The 19,301-nt window shown below is 46.2% G+C and overlaps 1 protein-coding gene across 1 annotated transcript in view; it reads right to left on the reverse strand.

Annotated features, from left to right (window-relative positions):
- FLVCR2 (FLVCR choline and putative heme transporter 2) overlaps positions 1-18,855 on the reverse strand; it is a 52,545-nt gene extending 33,690 nt beyond the window's left edge. Inside the window, exon 1 of the mRNA XM_019733702.2 lies at positions 17,819-18,855. Coding sequence (XP_019589261.2) covers positions 17,819-18,469 — 651 coding nt within the window. The 5' untranslated portion in view covers positions 18,470-18,855. The remainder of the gene's footprint in view (positions 1-17,818) is intronic.
- Positions 18,856-19,301: the final 446 nt, after the last annotated feature.

A 19,301-nucleotide genomic window follows, 5' to 3' on the forward strand; every position in this document is an offset into this window, starting at 1 on the left:
TTCTTTTGAAAAGGCCAGCTCAGGATTAAGGAGGTAGCACACCTTTAGGAACAAAAATAGTCCCATTGATTTGGGGGGAAAATCACTCATGAAAAGGTTTACGGATGTAAAAGGCTAAGCTTCGGTCTCTAAGAATTTAGGGAACAGGGTCAAATGGTCAAGTCTAGACTTCCTGAAAGCTCCCGCCCCAGTCACAGGGTTTGTCCTCAAACCTGTGATTATGCTGGTGGTTTATAGTACCCTTGACACGCTTGGATTTCCTCAGACCTTTGGGGGAAAGAGGTTAGGGAAATGCAGGAAGCAGCAGCAACTGAAATTAGGATAGCGTACAGTGATTGATTTCTAAGTAAGAATAGCAGTAACAGCTGATAGATACATTGTGCTTGCCATGCCACACACACTATCCTAAGTCTCTCTCTCTCTCTCTCTCTCCCCCCCCCTTCCCACCCTCCCTCCCTATTTTGAAATTGAGGAAACTGGCATTTAAGTAGCTTTCCCAAGGTCATATAAGAGTAAGTGATAAAGCTGTACTTCAAGCTCAGGTCATCTGTACTCGAGTCTGTATCTTAACCTTTAGGCTAAATGCTCAGGCCTTGATCCAAACTAGAAGGAAGGAAACTAATACATCATGAGCACCTACTATGTGCCAGGCAGCATGCCAAATGATTTTTTCACATGTTATTTCATTTAAGGCCTCACAACCACCCTCTAAAGTTGGCGTCATTATTTCTGGCTTGATTTTTACAGATGAGAAAACATCTGTCATTTGCCCAAGCTCACTCAGCTTTTTTCTAATGGCAAAACAGAGATTCAAACCTACGACTGTCTGACTCCATATCCCTTGAACAGAGTAAATGCCATAGAAGTCACTGCCCTCCAAGACTTGACAATTCCTCCAGTTTTATATGCTCAGCTCTATCATTCAAGCACATCCCCTGATGGAAGACGCAATGGTGAGAGGTGTCTCCAGCCCTAGTCTGTTTTTGTTTACTGCGTAGTTACACCTTATGGCATTTCTTGTTCTTATGTAATGTTTAGTTTGGGGTTTTCTGCATGTAGGGTGTTGTCTCTCCAATTAGCTTGAGGACAGGGACATTGACTAACATTTCTTTGTGTGACATCTCCCCACACTGTGCCCAGCACAACGCCAAGAACAAACATAGCACTTGGGAAATGTCTTCTGAATAAAGAGACAACTCTCAGAAGCTCAAACCTAGCTCAGTATTTCCAGTCTTCTCTACAGCACACACGCTGGGCACAGGCGCAGTTTGCTGTACTGCAAGAGTTTACCATCCAAGGAAAGCAGATGCAAGGTGAAATGACACAGGGAGGACCTCAGACTTAGAGTTCCCCAAGATCACACATGGAGGCCACTGGAGAAGAGGCTGATCAACTCCCCACCCCAAACCTGCACTCAATGTTTATTGAAGATGTGAAGCACTGATAGGAAGCACCATACTAAAAAGTAAGGGAGGAGACAACATGAAGAGCTCACATCACCAAGCGTATAAGCTATCTAATATACCTTGATCTTGACCTACAGCCTTGGTGCTGGGTTTCCTCCTCATCTTTGGGGGGTGCAAGGTAGCTGAAGAGCAGAGGTACCCTAGGCTGTGAACAGAGAAGATGCTATATTTAGGGAAGGGGTCTGAGTTCTACAGGGAACGTTTTTGATTAAGGATGAAAAGGAATACTGACCAAGGGCTTTATGTATTTTTTAGCTGCTCCTCATATTTGTGCCTATTTTCAATCATCAACTCAGGAAGCTCCTGGTGCACACACTCACCCTTTTCAGGGTCAGGGTTCTTCCCCTTGAACTTGTCCTCATGGTGACATCTGTAAAGAGGCAGTCTAGGTCTACATTAGAGCAGATGTGAATCCTCCTCTGCCTCCCCTTTCACGGAGAGCCCAAATCACTGCTGGCTTCATCACTTAACGGTCCCTCTGCTGAGTGCTGGTGGCCAGTGACCACGGGCATGCAGCACTTCCCCAATGAGGGGGTGTCTTTCAAACCACGGGGCCAGCCAAGGTGGCAGAGTGCAGACCTCATTTTCTCCATGTTTTTCATATTTGAAGTAGGCAACATGGAAAGCTCCCTTCAAATGCTTTGGGACTTCCCACCAACTCTGTCCCAGACACAAGGACGCAACAGCCAACCCAAGGACCCTACTGTCCTGTGTGCTGTTGCCCTGATCCTCTTCACCACTCCCTGCCTTTTGACAGATGGTGGTGGTAAGACAGCCCAAAGCAGAAGATGTCACACACTGTCACTTCCACAAGTAATTCATGTGACAATGTTTCTACTTTTCCCACAGTTTCTTCTAAGTCTGGCTGGACTTTCTTGGTAACAGTACTCCCGTTCGGGTTTTCAGCAGTCATCCTCAAACCCCCGTGATTACTCATGAACAGGCTGTGGAAGAGTTGTTCCTTTATGGGCTGCCATGAGCCAGACCCACTTCCTCTTACTTTAGGGTGTGCCTCCAGAAACAGGCGGGGTGAGCCCCATGTAGCTTTTTCTTAAGATGCCAACTTCATAAGTTAGCTAACCCTGCCTCATGATCCCAGAGAGAAATGTGAAAAGAAAAAGAAATCTAAATCTGGCACCAGGAAAACTATTAGTCGCCCATATCTAACAATTAACACCAGCCCAAGAAAGCAGCACCATCAGATCTGACCCCGCCAGTTAGGGAGCTACTCAGGGACCTACTTACACAAAAATATCTCCCAATATCCTGCCCTGAAGTAACCTCCCCTACTCCTTAGCCTGACATTTCTACCATTAGTCACTCCATAAGAGACTGCCTTACCATCTCATCTCTTTTCCCTTAAACATGAACTCAGGGACATTTTCTTTCCCATTTACTGTTGCATTCTCAGAGCTCAGCATGTTGACGGGCACAGAATAGATGCTCAATAAATATTTGTTCAATAAACAAATAAAGGTTCTGGTGCATTGTCTCAAAGAAACCATAGTTCCCAACAACTGGCTGTAAAGGTAAGAGTGCTGAGCCCTATAAATGGGGGTGTGCCTACTAATTCAAGGTTGTGCTTCATGAGAGAGACAGGCCAAGGGGATGAGATCCGTCATTCACCAACTCTCACTTGTCACATTACATGCTGTCAACTGGGGAGACACAGAGAGGCTGGCTGCCAGAAATATAATCCAGGACAAGTAGTTCAAAGGGAGATAAAGACTGGATGGCCAGGGGCCTGTGTGGGTTATTTGAAAAAAAACAGAGATCTGGAGCAGGGTAGGGGCACCCTAGTAAAGGTCATGAATTTTTTTGGAGTAGCATGAGAATTCAGGGCTAGCCATTCCTGGGGCAGGTAACAGGGCACCCTCTCTTCCCTAAGAAGAGATAGAGGAACTCTGGGAAGTGAAAACGCACCATCTGCACAAGGACCGCCCAAACCCTACCAGTCCCCATTTGCTACCATTGATCACTGTCACCTCTGTGGTAAGTAAGGCCAGGACCACCAGGACCTTAGGAGAACATTTCTCACTCCTGAGCCCTATCTCCTGATGATGGGGAATCAGTTCTGTGCTATGCCACCACCTCCATTTTCCTACACGAAGAGAGGAGTCATCCTGGGCACATATAGACTGAAAAGCTCCTTCGTGCCAACCCTTGGCAAAAGGCCCTTCTTGGAATCAAAAGGAATCAGAATGTTCCTCAGGACGCGTGGAGCCACAGCATGGCTCAGCTCAAAAGGATCGAATCAGCAAGGACACTCTGGAACCCAGAAGCTCTGGGAGAGGCTCTTATAGCCAGAATCACCAGAGCTTATTCTGAAACAAAGAGCTGATTATAAAAGAAAGAATGCAGAGCCCTATAAACGGAGGGTGTGGTCCTTAATCCAAGTGCAATCCAAGGTTGCACTTCAGGAAATAGGACATGATTTGTGTACAGGGAAGCTCTTTTATTTTCGGGGTGCTATGGGGCAAGTCCAGAGTATTTTTTTTTAAGTGCACTTAAAAACCAGTATTTGCACAATATTTCAGTTTTCAAGGCATGGTACATCCAGCGTATAATCTGAACCTCAAAACCACCCGAAGAGTTAACAGCAGAATGCCCCAAGTAAGATGAGGCAACAGAGTCCGAAGAGGGGCATGCGATCCTCTCCATTCCACACTGAGTTTAAGCAACTTGCTGAAATCACAGAATTCATCGGTGGTGACATACACATCGGGGCTTCTGATGCTCCCAGTCCTAGCCCTGCTCGCTTCCCACAGAACCTTGCTGAGCCACAAGGCACCAAGCAGCCATGTCCCAGAAAGACATGGTCCGAGACTCGGGATGATGCAAAGTCTGAGGGGAATGTAGCTGAAAAGGGGGTTCTGTAATAAATCCGACCGAAGTAACCTCACAGAGTGATCTGATCATAAAATTCCTCACTGGGCAGGTCATGGTGGGTAGTCATGCCCAGGTCTCTAAAAAGACTTATCTTTGCCTTCAGCAAGCCCTGTCCATTGTGCATCTAGGCTCACACACCTTTGAAATGCCAGAGTAAACCTCTTTTTCAGACACCTCTGAGGCAGCACCAACCTCAAGGGAGCACATAATCTTGTAAACTAGCCTGTAATCCAATCATAGAGATTTCCCCACCAATGTATAAAAGGAACTGCAAAACTGTCATTCTCTGGAGCTTTTGAGATCTTGCTTCCCGGCACGTTGTCAGTTTGGCTCAAATAAACTCTTACAAACATTCTCTACAGGTTTGGACATGCTTACATCAACAGGACCATTTGCAACGGGGTTTATGTTTGGGTCATCATTAAATAGATTAAATATTTACTCTGCACCTCTTATCAAAGTTCTTTCTGGACAGTAAGTCTGAACACAGCCCAGTGAGAGGAAAGAATGTCAGTGTTTCTATTAAGTCCCTAAATAGACCAGCCAATGATCCAGGCCCTGAGAACACAACTTCCTTCCCCCCCACAGTAGCCTTCTGAGAACCAAATGTTAGCGAGGACGGTCCTCACTCTGCAGATAAAGCAAGGGGTTGTTGAGATGCCTGTCCCAAGTCCAAAGAGCAAGCCAAAGGCCAATAGTGGCTCTCGGTGACCAGGACAGTGGCACTCGAGACTCAGGAGACTGGTGAGGGCCTAGAGAAGTGGCTCCAGAGAACCAGAGCCCTGATCTTGCCAGGCCCCACCCCCAGCTCAGCCAGCCCCAAAGAGGAAGGGGCTCTACCACCTGCAGCTCAACCTGAGAACAGGCTTCAAAGGCTTTGGGAAGTGACGAGACAGGTGGAGGGAATTTTCTCAGGGCAACCAGTTACCCATAAAACCTAAAAGGTGTTAAGGGGGGTGGGGGGTGGGGGGTGGGAGATGAGGGTAAGGGGGATCGAATATATGGTGATGGAAGGAGAACTGACTCTGGGTGATGAACACACAATGGGATTTATAGATGATGTAATACAGAATTGTACACCTGAAATCTATGTAATTTTACTAACAATTGTCACCCCAATAAATTTAATAAAAAAAATAAATTAAAAAACAAACAAACAAACAAAAAAAACCTAAAAGGTGATACAGATTAGTAAGAAGTTTGGATCAAGCTGCATTCTCCCCCTCCCGTCACCCCCACCCCAGTAAGATCATGGTGACATGCTATTAAATGGCAATCACAGAAAATGCTCTGGAATTTTCCTTCAGCAATGAGAAGATAATGCCCCAAAGATAAAGTGTAAAACCGGAACACGAGTCATTCACCTTTCCATCCAAATGTTCTTAGTCCCTACTGTGAGCCAGGCATGACCTCTTCTAGCTTATGTACTAGGACAGAGCTGACCTCTACCAAGAAGGGTGGTGACCTGGCCTCAACCTAACTCACCAGCAGAGAGTGGACAGGTGGGTCTGCTTAAGTTCCCAGCATATGACACTGAAGGGGAGGGTCAGTCAGCAAAAATTTTCAGGGATAGCAGCCGATATTAAAGAAAGTAGCTGGAATTTACAGGTACCAGAACCAAGGCTTTGGTACCTGAGTTTGGTGGGGAGGAAGAAGATAAACGTGGATTTAGTAAATGTTTGTGGAGGGCTTATTTGGTGCTAAAAGTTTTCACCCACAGACTCCCTCATTTAATTCTGGTGGCACCCTGTGAGGCCGGCTTTCTTGTTACAGAGAAGCTGATGCCCAGAGGGCAGATGTCCTGCTGAACGCCCCAAACACAGCGGCCAGTAGACGTGGGTCCAGGTTCCATGGCTTCCACACTGGAGTTCTCAGACTTCAGTGGGCATCAGAACCCCTGGTGGTGAGTCAAAACCACAGGTTCCTGAGCCCCGCCCCGGAGAGGCTAATTCCTTGGGTCTGCCCCGGTGCCCAGGAATCTACATTTTTAGTAACACCCCAGGTGGTTCTGGTGGTGGAGGTTCATGGACAACAGTTAAAAAACAATTGATCTCCACTGCCCTAAGGAGAGAAGTCAAGAGAGACTTCTCAGCAGATGCCTTTCCCAGGTGTTCTAGGCAGGGGTGGTGGGAGAGAGGTGCATGCTCCTGCCTGGATCTGCAGTCGAGAAGAAATGGTCGTCTGAGTGAGCTCACTGAGTAGATCCACAAAGATGTCCAGCACCAAGCAGGAAGCCCAGGACAAAGGTCTGAGGAGGCACAGATTGCTGGAGAGGCAGCCACCACCCAAACAACCTGCTGGAATAGGCCCTCCTTTGACATGATGACTCATGGCTGCTCACTTCCTACAGTTCTCAGAGTAAATGGACAGAACAAATAGACTCGTGCACGTAGAGCTGCTCCAGAGCCACCAAAGGAGACCCAGCTACGTTAACACAGTCATTTTGGGCAGAAATCAGGAAATCCCGGGGAGAGGAAAAGGAAAAAGAAGAGAAAAAATAACCCCCACGCTTGCTCCACCTTCTGTGCCCCTCCCTTCTGGAGCCAGCAAGGTTGTCCAACCAAAAGTGGTCTCCTGGAACTGAAAGGGGCTTGTGGTCACCTCCTCTCTAGAGAAGGAATCGGATGGAAGCCAAAGCAAACACGGCTCCATCGTGAGGTTCCGAGACACTGTCTAATCCCAAGAAGTTGGTAAACAAGTAAAATCCAGCCCTCCTCCCATCTCCCTCTTCTGCAAACACAGATGGTGCTGCTATCTGCCCTCATGCTGGGACAATGTCTCCCTCATCTTGAATCGTGCAGGGTGAGAGGCTGAGCTAACATTTTTGCACAGCAAAAAAAAAAAAAAAAAAAAAAAGGAAAGAAAGAAAGAAAAGAAAAAGACGCCTGTAATAGATCAGAAAGCAGAAGAGTCTGGGTGGGGTGCCAGAGCCTGCAGGATGCCCTCCCACCTTTGAATGATTCAGCAAAGAAAAAGGTCCTTATTCCTGTAGAATCAAGGGAAGGGAGATGCTCCATTGGGTTAAGTTTGGGAATGGTGCTGGATACAAGTCAGGAGACAGAGGACAAAGAAAGAAGAAACACCAGCTTTCACCTCAACCCTATGGTTCTTTATCCTCCCTGATGGGCCTCCCACCCTCATCCTGCAATCTATGCAGGGCTGTTTGATGTTGGCAGTTGGGGGGATTTCAAGTCCAGGGAAGGACATCCTGTTAAAAGCATTGCTGGAAAAAGATCAAGAACCAGGCAGTGGAAAACAGCTGTGTCCACCTGATAAGCCTGGGCACCCCACTTCCTTCAGGAGAGTCTTAGGTTTGTGAGACTGAGGCCTGATGCGCAAAGGTGGGGGTTGGCACTGTGTCTCTGTCATCTCAGAGACCCCAAACAACAGGTCTCATTAAACACACACTGGGCAACTAACACCATCTCCCAGCACCTGCACAGCTTTCAGTTGAGTAGCTCTCAAGAGGGCCAATCCCCATCAGAACACTGCCTGGAAACTCCCTGGAATGGCCCACCTTCCCCTATTCAGCCAACTGCCACTCACTTCATTCATTAAGAATTGGTTATTACTATCACCACTTCAGGGGAGCTGTCCTGCCTGCTCCCCAAGGCACTCACACTGGGGTAATGCCTTCCCACGTGCCGTGACCCCTTAATGCCCTGTGCACATATATCCTTAAGCCTGCCACATGGTGGTATTATAAGCAAGCGATTAAGTGTTGGTCATTCCTTCTAGATCAGGAGTCCCCTGCAGACAGGAGCCAACTAACTACCTTTATTGGTACTTTATATAGTACTGACAGCATCTGTTTTTCATTTACCATTTCTTTCTTTTCTTTTCTTTTCTTTTTTAATTTTTCTATTGGGGAATAGTGTGTTTTTCTATCAGTTCGAAGTCATTGTTTTCAATCTAGTTGTGGAGGGCACAGCTCACAGGCCCATGTGGGAATCAAACCAGCGACCTGTGTTTTATGAGCATTGTGCTCTAACCAACTGAGCCAACTGGCCGCCCCCATTTACCATTTCTTAGCTGATAAACTCTGCTAGCTAAGTGCTCTCCACTTATTGTCTCATTTAATCCTCTCCTCTGCCTTTTGCAATAGGCAATATTATCTCCATCTCACAAAAGAAGAAGCAAAAACTTAGAAAAGTGAAGGGACTTGTCCAAGGGTACACAGCAGAGCTGTTTTCTCAACAACCTTGGGCCTGGAATAGTTCAAGGCACACAGTAAGGGCTGACTTAATAGCTTTCTATTGAAAGAATAAGACTGTTAGGAAGACAATACAGGCATGATGCTCCCTCCTTCAGCCACTGAGCTCTCAGAACTGATTGTCACCTTAACTCCTTTCAGGAAATGGAAACCTGTTTATTAATTTGTACATCCATTTGTAAGCACCTGTTATGCCCAGAACCCTGAGATTTAGGAGATGTATTAGTCAAGTTTCCAGCCCCCTGACAAGTTTCTCATTTAGTCCAAAGAGGAGGTCAAGGAGGAGGGGAAGAGGACAGAAGAGAGAAGGAAGAGGGGGAAACAAACCACCAGAAAACAAAGGCCAGAATTCCAGTAAACTCAGCAAGTACAGACGAGGCCAGGGAATGGATTCTTCCAAGAACAGAGACTAAGGAGGTGATGGTAGGAGGTGAGCAGTAACCAGCCAGAAGGGAGTGTTTTATGTGGTGGTGTTAAAACATACATAGTTTTAACTGTACATACACTATTTTCACTGTACAGTTCAGGGGCATTAAGTACATTCACATTATTAAGCAACCATCACCACCATCCATCTCCAGAATGGTTTTCATCTCCCTAAACTGAAACATGGTATCCCTTTAATTATAACTCCCCATTCTCTCCCCCCCCAGCCCCTGGCAATCACTACTCTACTTTTTGTTTGGATGAATTTGATTACTCTAGGTACCTGTGGTATAATAAATATATATTTAATCTTTGTCGCAGTTCCTGGCACAGAACTCTAAAAATGTTTGGAATTTCCTGAGTGATAGAGGAGTGTCTTTTGTGATTCGTAAGGAGCCCCTTTCTATCACATCAGAGTTTATGCTAATGAGGTGACTTAGATTGGGGTCCCTAGACAGCCTCAGGATAGAGCTGGTCACCAGAAGACCTAGTGATTCGAGTTTGGGAACTTTCAACCACTTTCTCCCCACCTCCGAAGAGGAGAGGGGAACTGGAAATTAAGCTCTATGCAAACTCTTGAACAAGGAAAATTAGTGAGTTTTCAGGTTGGTGGACACATCACATCAAAGTGCTGGAGATTGGTGCGCCCCGATAGGGCACGAAAGTTCTGTGCCCTCTCCCCCACACCTTGCCCTTGTATCCGCTCCATTTGGTGGTTCCTGAATTGTGGCCTTTATAATAAACCAGTAAATGTTAAGTAAAAAGTTTACCAGAGTTCAGTGAGCCAGAACTCTGGCAAACTATAGAACCAGAGTAGGGGTCGTGGGAATCCCCAATTTATAGTCAATCAGAAGTATGGGTGGCAAATGGTGTTATAAGTGGAGGCGGTTTTGTGAAGCTGAGCCCTTAACTTGTGAGGTTCGCACTAACTCTGAGGAGTTAGTGTTAGAATCGAACTGAATTGTAGGAACCCAGCAGGTGTTAGAGAATCGGAGAGTAAGTTGTCAGAAAAAAAGACACCTCAATACCTCATATAAGTGCAATTATACAGTATTTGTCCTCCTGTGACTGGCTTATTTCACTCAGCATAATGTCTTCAAAATTCATCCATGTGTAGCATGGGTCAGAATGTCCTTTCCTTTCAAGGCTAAATAACATTTCATTGTATGTATATATCGCATTTTGTTTATCCATTCATCCATAGATGGACACTTGGGTTGCTTCCACCTTTTGGCTGTTATGAATACTGTTACTATAAACATGGGTGAACAAGTTCCTGCTTTCAATTCTTGTGGGTATACCTTCTGTACCTTCTGCTTAATTTTGCTGTGAACTGCTCTAAAAAATACAAAAAACGAAAATATAATAAATGTTGTTTTAAAGGTGGTCCTTCTCCTATTGAATGATCTTGGCACCCTTGTTGAAAATCATTTGACTTTGTATGTGAGGGTTTATTTCTGGACTCTATTCCATTGGTCTCTACATTTGTCTTTATGCCAATATCACACTGTCATGATTACTGTAGCTTTGTGGTTTTGAAATCAAGAAGTGTGAGACCTCCAACTTTGTTGTACCTTTCCAAGACTGTTTTGGTAATTCAGCGTCCCTTAAACTTCCACATAACTTTTAGGATGCATTTTTCTATTTCTGCAAAAAATGACGTTGGAAGTTTGACAGGACTGCATTGAATCTGTAGACGGCTTTGGGTGGTATTGACATCATAACAATATTAAGTCATCAATCCATGAACACGGGTTGTCTTTCTATCTATCTAGGTCTTCTTTAATTTCCTTCAGCAACATTTTCTAGTTTTCAGTGTACAAGACTTTCAGCTGCTTGGTTAAATTTATTTCTAAGTATTTTTTTTAATGCTATTGTAAATGGAATTGTTTTCTTAATTTCCTTTTTGGATTGTTCATTGTTAGTGTATAGAAATACAATTGGGTTAAAACATTGTTAAATTCGTCTGGAACTGGGGATTGGGAGGCACAGCGTGGGGGAGAGGGAAAGGCAATGATGATGAGTAAAAAGGCCATGAAATTTCCTACCCTTTTGAATGTGCTTTTTTTCTTGGTCGGGCATTTGCTTAGTTGCTGTAGATCTTAACTGATTTCCAGAGCTCTTATAAATAAGTTATTTTAGCCAATGTCTAGTTTATTTCATGTGTCTGTGGGGGAGTGAGGGTTCTGAGTCTCCTAGTCCACTAATTTGATAATGTCACCCTCCATTCACAAGGCTTAGTCCCCAAGCAGTGTTTCTTCAAGGAGATGATTGCAGAACTAGATTGATCAGAGCTGAGACACAGGCCAGGAGAGAGCAAGAGACAGACTGGATAGGAATGGGAAGAGCACAGCGTCCTGGAATGCTACATTGAAGACTTAGACTTGAGTCTTACGCACGTCATAGGCACCTGCAACAATGCCTGGCAGGGCAACAAAGCCAAGACAGAAGTCAGGCGGGCCAACCCCAGCCTCCTCCAGTGCACTGAGTTGAGGATCAAAGGGACGAAAGGATTAGGAGTATCTGCAATGGCTCCACCTCACATTCCAGCAGGGTCTTCCCCTCCCCTAGCCCCCACTCAGCATTTCAAGTATATTTTCAGAACCTAAGTGATTCAGAATGAAGAGCCTCCAGCCTCAGCCCAGCCCCTCCCCTCAATCTGAAGGGCAAGTAGCTGAGCTCTCAACTGCTCCCACCTGGACCCCAGACCCAGCACACAGCAAACGCGTAGTAAATCAGCCCTGACAAGAAGAGGAAGGTGCCTTCCCAAGGCGCGCTGGTCGTCTCATCTGGCGATTTCAGAAAGTCTGATCACTAGCCTCACCTGGGAAGCCAGTTGAAAATACAGGAGCCTGGGCCTCTCCCCTAAAGACACAGGTTAAGGAGGTCCACCTGAGGGCCCAGGCATCTGTATTTTTATCCAGCCCCATGGATGAGGCAAAGGATCACCATTTTCTGGGATCACCCATCTCGTTTCCTCCCTAGATTTGCTCTCCTCTGAGCTCCTCCCTGCATCTTTGGTGACAGCTTTCCCAGGAAAGAGAAAGTACAACTGAAATTCAGTTTCACATTGTCCTCCCAGGAAGTCTCAAATGTGGGACAGTTTTAGCTGATGCGCTGTTTCAAAACATAAAATATAATAAATTTTTTAAAGTTTTGAATTAGCCATCAACATTTTAAAAACAGATTTCATAAGCCAAACACAGAGAGCCAAATAGTATATGAATCCACTTATATGTGGTAACTAGAATAGGCAAATTCATAAAGACAGAAAATAGAAAGAGGTAACTAAGGACTGGAGGGAGGGGGAAGGGAAGACTTATTGTTGAATGGGTACAGAGTTGGTGGGGGTGATGAAAAAGTTTTGGGTACAGACAGATGGTGGTAACGCTTACACAACCTTGTGAACGTACATAAGGTCATTGAATTGCACACTTACGAACAGTTAAAATGATAAATATTATGCTATGTATATTTTACCACAATTTAAAAACATAACAGATTTCACAGAAAAAGCTGGATTTCTGGTTTCTCTTTAAAGAAAGAAATGATATCTGACAACACTGGGTCATGCTTTGTATGTCACGGGTTGGCAGAAGCTGAAACAGCTGCAGTCTTTCGATGGGACATAGGCTCTCACATTTGCTGTGACCCCACCACACTCCAATGTCACTTTTACTGTGTCACATTTATATGACCTGGCTGGGCCTCAGCAGCATTTGAGTGTGTGATCCTAGGTCCCTGGACCCCCATCTCTTTTCGGTCGCCATTAGCCTCATTCTGCTCTCTCAGTCCTGCCTGTTCCTCTCTTCTAGTACCTAGGGGGAGGCCAGAAAGTGGTCAGCCATGAGAGCAGGCACTTTGTGTGCCTTCGCAATAATAACCAGTGTAAGAGAACAAGGCTTTGCCTTCACCTCCCAAACTTCACTCGGGTCTTACAACGCCTCTGACATGAGAAGATCCAGAATGATAAGCTTAGACTTGAAGACATCCCGATGGCCATGACTTTGGAAGAAGACTAGGCTGATCACCTGCCTCATGCCCCTGACTCCTGAGTCAGGCGCAGAAACACTCAGCCACTCGAGATGATACCATATGATCAGCCAGCCCAGCAAGCACAACCTCCTCAAGGCTGCAGTCTCCTCGAGCCCATCTTTATCGGCTAGAAGCTGATTTCCCATTGCGTAAAATGTGATGGCGTTCAGGACACGCTACCCCCAAATACAGCACCGTGGCATATTGAATATTTTACGCTGAAGGAGTTTGAGAAAATGGCAGAAGCAAGAAGGTCACTCTGACCTCCTCCCTGAAACAGGCCTTCAAACCCTCCTGGGAGAAGTGCCCTCCCTAGGCCTGGAGAAAGGGAACGTCCTCATCTCTGCAGACAAAGGAACGCTCGCTGCCAAGGAGAATCCAAGCACACAGGCCTTGCTCGGGTTCACTACAATTCCCTCATACTCCTTAACCTGTCATATTCCTCCACGACTGTCCACTCTTCATCAAACCTGGCATCAAAGCACACAGGTCTTAACTGTTTCTTCATTTCCCTATGAAGGCTCCCGTGTCAAGTAACACTTACAGTAAATAAATTTGGATGATTTTCTGATAATATGACTTTATCTGATTTTTAGACCCAGACAGGGACGCTAAGAGGGTCAAGGAAAGCTTTTTCTCCCCTACAAACAGCGTCATTGCCACAGAACGCATCGCAGCTCTTGCTGGGAAAAGTGGTTCGTCTGTAAGTGTAAACTATGTGCCAATTTCTAAAGACTCAGTATGCAAAAAGAATGTAAAATAGCTTGTTAGGAATCTTATTATAGTGATTACATGTTGACATAACTTTGGATATACTGGGTTAAATAAAATATAGTACTAAAACTAATCTCACCTGTTCTTTTTACTTTAATTTATATTTTATATATTTTTAATGTGATTACTAGAAAATTGAGTTATATATGTGGCTTGCATTCCGTTTCTGTTGGACAGTGTTATTTTCCATAGCTCAGTTAGCCATAGCTTCCACAGACTGATTCTGTAAGGTTACTGTATTTTCCTTATCTTGAAAGTAAACTGATTCTCTCTACGCTGTTACTGTGCTACGAGCTGCCCAAGGGTCCTTGAGGAAGTCCCTTCCTGTCCCTTCCTCCCTGGGGCTGGAGCGGACGTGAGGACCTCTTTCAGCTCCCACATCTCCCTCGGCCTGCACCACAAGGCTTTCTTCCAACCCTTGCACAGTAACAATGTGTCCACATCATTCAAACCATTCCCCCCACACCACACAGATCATTTTCCCCTTGAAACAAAGAACAAGTGTTGCTAAAAAATGGCAGGCTGTTACCACCTGTGCAACTGGTCAGAGCGAAAAGGAAGAGCCTCAGCTGCAGTCCGCGTCGCCTTCCCTGTCTCACCCCTGCTCAGGATTCACTGGTTTGTTCTTCCCAGAGACTGGAACCACTTTCTTGTGGCCCTCCGTGCTAAGCTCAAACAAAGCTGCAGCATCAGCCCTGTGGGAAGACAGTGCTAATGCCGGGAACTTCCAAGCAGAAGACAGGAGCGAGGCTCTCAAATTCTGGAGAAAACTGCTGGACACTTGTTCACCACCAACAACTCTTAAGACAGAGGTTTGAATTTTGCCATTCAAACCTCAGAATCCTGCCTTTTAAAATATATATATGATTTATCCACAGGAAGACTTAAGATTGGTCCGTTGGGCTTTGGAGGTGGAATTGGGTTCAAATCTCCCTTCTAACAGGGAGATTATAGCAACCTTAGCCGGCTATAAGGCCGTGAATAAGGTTGCTCCATTTATATGGGTCTCAATTTCCTCACCTGTAACAATGGGGCAATTCCACCTACTTCATAGCACTGAAAAATTAAATAACAAATGAAAAAGTGCCTTGAACAGAATAGGTGTTTAATAGATATTTAGCTTCCCTCCCCTTTCATTTTTCCTACAGCAATTAGGCAAAGAATATACTAAAAACCTCATGGAGAACTGAAAATAAATCTTTTATACTCTGATCTGTTTTTGTTTCCTGGTTTTTGTTTTTATCTGAATCTTGGTGCCTGGTACAATTTAAACATCTGGTACAAGAACTCTGCGAAGGCAGGGGTTACCTTTGCAGCCCTAGCAGAGTCTGGCAAAAAGGTAGGAGCCGGTGAAGGGGTTCCAAACAGGCCTCCTCAAAATTTACTACTTTGGCATATGGATTATTTCGAGCTGAAGGCAACTGAGATCCTGCAGGTTAAAGAGAAACTTCTGCCTCTCCCTTAACTACCTAGAAGAATTTAAATTGGGGGCCATGCCCATAATAAGAATTATTACCAAAAATAACCTTGATGACCTATCCATAGAGCAGGGCAAACTTCCAATTACTGAACATCTACTCTTCTTATTATCCTGCAAACGACCTTCCTTCCCCTCGGAAGCCCTAGGCGTCCTACCTTAGTCCTTGGCTCAGGATATTATATACCTCATTTTACTTTTCTGTCTCTGAACCTCTCATATATATGGGGTTCCCATATGTACATAAGTAATTAAATTTGGCGATTTTGTCTTGTTCATCTGCCTCATGTTGATTTAATTATCAGACCAGCCTAAAGAATCTAGAAGAGCAGAAGATTTTTTTTCTTCCTCCCCCACATAGGGAAGTGCTTGTTGAATGAATGAATGAATGAATGAATGAATGAATGAATGAATGAATGAATATTGGATTGACTGCAAGCAGGGGTTGGTACATATATGAAGCCCTAGGAGACAGAGCGCACAGGGGTTTTTGCTAATCAATGTGCAGTTTGCAGGCCATGAAGAATTATTCTATGGAATGACATTTGAAATCTGTGTAACAGTTTTGTGGAGCCTTTTTTCTAAGCGGCAAAGCTCAAGGTGCTCTGTTAACATTTCTCCTCCATTCAGCCATTCTTTACTCAAAAAGAAAGGTTAAAACACACGCTGAGAACCAAACATTCATCTCTACATGAGGAAGCATAAACAATTCAATGTTCTTATAATTCTTTTAACTTAGCACAGTGGGTTGAGCCGTAATAATCAAACTAAATAGATGGCTCCTTGATACAAATATATGCTGTCGGAGTGCTTTTAAATGTAAAATTCTTAGATTTCCTGGCTTTGGTGAGGATTAGGGGTGGGGAATGAATAACTATTCTTATTCAATTTTAAAGATACACTCGTTTCTGGTGTTAAGTTCCCTCACACACGGTCTAAAAACCTAATCGTTTATGGTTTATGGTTAACAAAACAAGTGTTGGATTCTCTGATTGCACCAGGCGACCTGAGGGCTTCTCCCAGTTCTCCTACCCTCCTCAAACAAAGGGTTTGGGATTGCAGTGACCTTGTCTGTGTGCTGGTCTGCTGCAAATAGGGAGAGTTATCCCTCTGGACACCCGAAAGGTCCTGCCCTTCACCCTCATCCTCACCCACAACCCCGCCCCCCCAGCTTTACCCTCCTATAAAGGAAAAATACAGTCATGTCAAACCCACCAGCAGGGCTGCAATGTGGATGTTAAAATCCACAGTCACATCACTTTGGAGGATGGGGGTTGGTAAATGTCACCCTCAACATCTAGCTTTTAGTTGCCCTGAACAAAAGAGCCATCTTGTTTCATCCCCAGACCTCAAATCAATTCAGTCTTCAGGGCATTCAAATCAACAGGTGAAAGTAAACAAGGAAAAGGATTTTATGTTGCCTGTTTGTGTGTTAAAGAGGATCTCTCTGTGTGCACTGATTGCTTACACTGTTACTCAACGGGCAGGACTTACTGCCATGGGAAAATTTAGCTCAAGTTAACTTCCTGGTAGTGAAGATGAGCCAAATAAAAATTTGCCTTTGGAAAAGTTTTAGAAATTTCTGACCCAAAGCAGAAATTTCTAAATGAAAGGTTAAATTTTCTAAATGCAATGAACAGGTCAGATAAAACAGACTTATAAGAACTAAAGGTTACTGGTCATTTTTAAACACATAGCCACAAACGAGGGTGCTTGGGAAGCAGTGAGACCTGGAAGCAGTGGTCCAGATAAAAAAGGACTTCACATATAATTTGCTTCAAGTACTTAGAGAAGGCAATCAGATTCACAACATGCCCAGCTTTCTGGGTCATAATCACATTGAGATGCAAAGAATTTGAGGTGCTCCCTCCAAAGAGAAGGGATTAAGAGATGAGCTTTCCAGGCCTTTCCTAGGTTTCTAGTCTTTGGAAATTCAGAGTGAGATTTCTACTCCGTCCTGCTAGACTTGGCTCTAAACCCCGGGGAAGGAGGTTGGCCCAAGGCATTGTTCCCACTGTCCTGGCTTTAGCTGTGTATAAAAGAAGGTAAGAACAGTGCCAAACCTGACTGAGGGCACCACTCTGAAACCCTACGTAGTACAGTAGATACTGCATTCTAGGAAAGCTGATTGGTCCTGCTAAACACACCTGCCAAATTCTGACGCTACCCAGAATAGTCTGACACCTTGGAGCTGCTCCCTGAGAAAAAAATAGCTTTTCTGAAGTCAAAGGTGGACTGCCAGGTTTAGGAATGAAATAATAACATTGTATGTTTTAGAAACATGCTTTCTGCTGGGGGAGGAGAAACTGAGGGTGAAAGAAAAGGTCCGCCCCTTTTGTTTCCCTGCGCTTATCTTACCCAGTCACCCCGTCAGAATCACTCAATCACACCCAGCCACAAAGTCACCCCGTCACAAACACGGTGGAAGTCAGAAAATTAGTCTCCCACCCAGTTAAGGACAGCTGGATACAATCTAAAACATTCAGTCCCCCAATGTGATGCCCATTCCTCTGAACACCCACCAACTCCTCTACCCACCTGATTGCCAAAGACAGCTATGGAACAGGCCGTTGAAACCTCATTGGCCCCGAACCAGACGGAAGCGATGCGGGAGGGCATGCCCAGGATGAAGACCTGGGCCACAGAACAGATGACCTGGCCCAGGATGGTGACAGGGAAGAGATGTGGCTTTAGGCTGCCCAACTTCACCCAGGCCCCCAGGCAGTTGAGAGCAGAGCCCGTGAGGGCGATGGTGCGCAGGCCAAATTTTTCCAGCAGCCAGGCCACTGGCAGCAGGAGAGGGATGTACGTCAGCATGTAGCACATGGACAGCCAGTCGATGGCAAAGGCACTGACCCCGTAGAAGTTCATGAAGATGTTATTGATGGAGCCATACTGGATCCACTGGAAGGCGTTGCACATAGAGTAGCAGCTGAACACCAGGACCACTGCCCAACGGCGCTTGCTCACCTTGATCACGCTGAGGTCCTCTGTGCCGGGTATACTGGGATGGGCCAAGCCACTGGGTTGGGCTAACGTACTGGGGTGGGCCGAACTGCTGGGGTACGCAGAGACGCTGGGATGGATCGAGACGCTGGGGTGGGCGGAGATGCTGGGGTCCGCCTGGAGCGCAGACTCCGGCTCAGGGATGCCATCGCGCTCCTCCAGGTTGGTATCTTCATTCACCATGACCACGGCCTGTCCTGGAGCTCTGGACAGCTGCTGAGGGCTCCGGCAGTCTTAAGGGACAGTAGCCTCGGCTGGTCCTTAAAGCTGACCGGACACTTGCCCGGGTCTGCCCCAGAAGAAATGGAGACTCAAGCCTGTGTAAAAGCCGCGAGTGGGCCTCCCAACGCTCGCCTCCAAGCTTCTGTTCCCACTTTTCCGTGGGGCCCGCTGTCCCCCAATCTGGCAGCACACGTCTCAGCCCGCTCCTGGCCGCCGATGGCTTGAGTCCTCCCAAGGCGTTCTGGCCACGTTCAGTCCCTCCGTCCCGGTAAGAGTTCGCTTCTTGCGCAGCCACTTCGCGGGACTCGGTTCACTCCCGGGCGGGCTTGGGGCCTCGCCCCCTAGGGCGCACGTGACCGCCCCGCCCCCGTCCCGCCCGGCTTCCCCCCACCCCCACCCAGTCCTCCCTCCCTCCCGCCCTCTCCAGCCGGGCTGGCCCGGCAGCCCAGTTGTTTCGCCACAGTTTGCGGGGTACATTCCTCCCCCACGCCCCGGGTGCCATGGAAACCGCCCGGTTAACCCCCACCCCTTGCACTGCCCCTCAAATTCATTTGCCCCCTTCCTTGGGGACCACACGAGAAAATCCCGTCCGCCCTTCCGAGGTAACTCTCGAAATAGAGTCTCCTCGCGCGGGCAGCAGCTCCTGAGAGCGTGCACCGATGCCCGGCGTCTCCAGAGTGCTCTGGGGGAATCAAAGAGGAATTCCCGACTTTTTGCCACTGGCTGGCCTCCCAAGCCCTTGCTGAATTCTTGGTATAAAGAGAGATTTGTAGGTTTCGCGGTCTGGTTGCGC

Source organism: Rhinolophus sinicus, linkage group LG03, assembly GCF_036562045.2.
Source record: "Rhinolophus sinicus isolate RSC01 linkage group LG03, ASM3656204v1, whole genome shotgun sequence".
Lineage (NCBI taxonomy): Eukaryota > Metazoa > Chordata > Mammalia > Chiroptera > Rhinolophidae > Rhinolophus > Rhinolophus sinicus.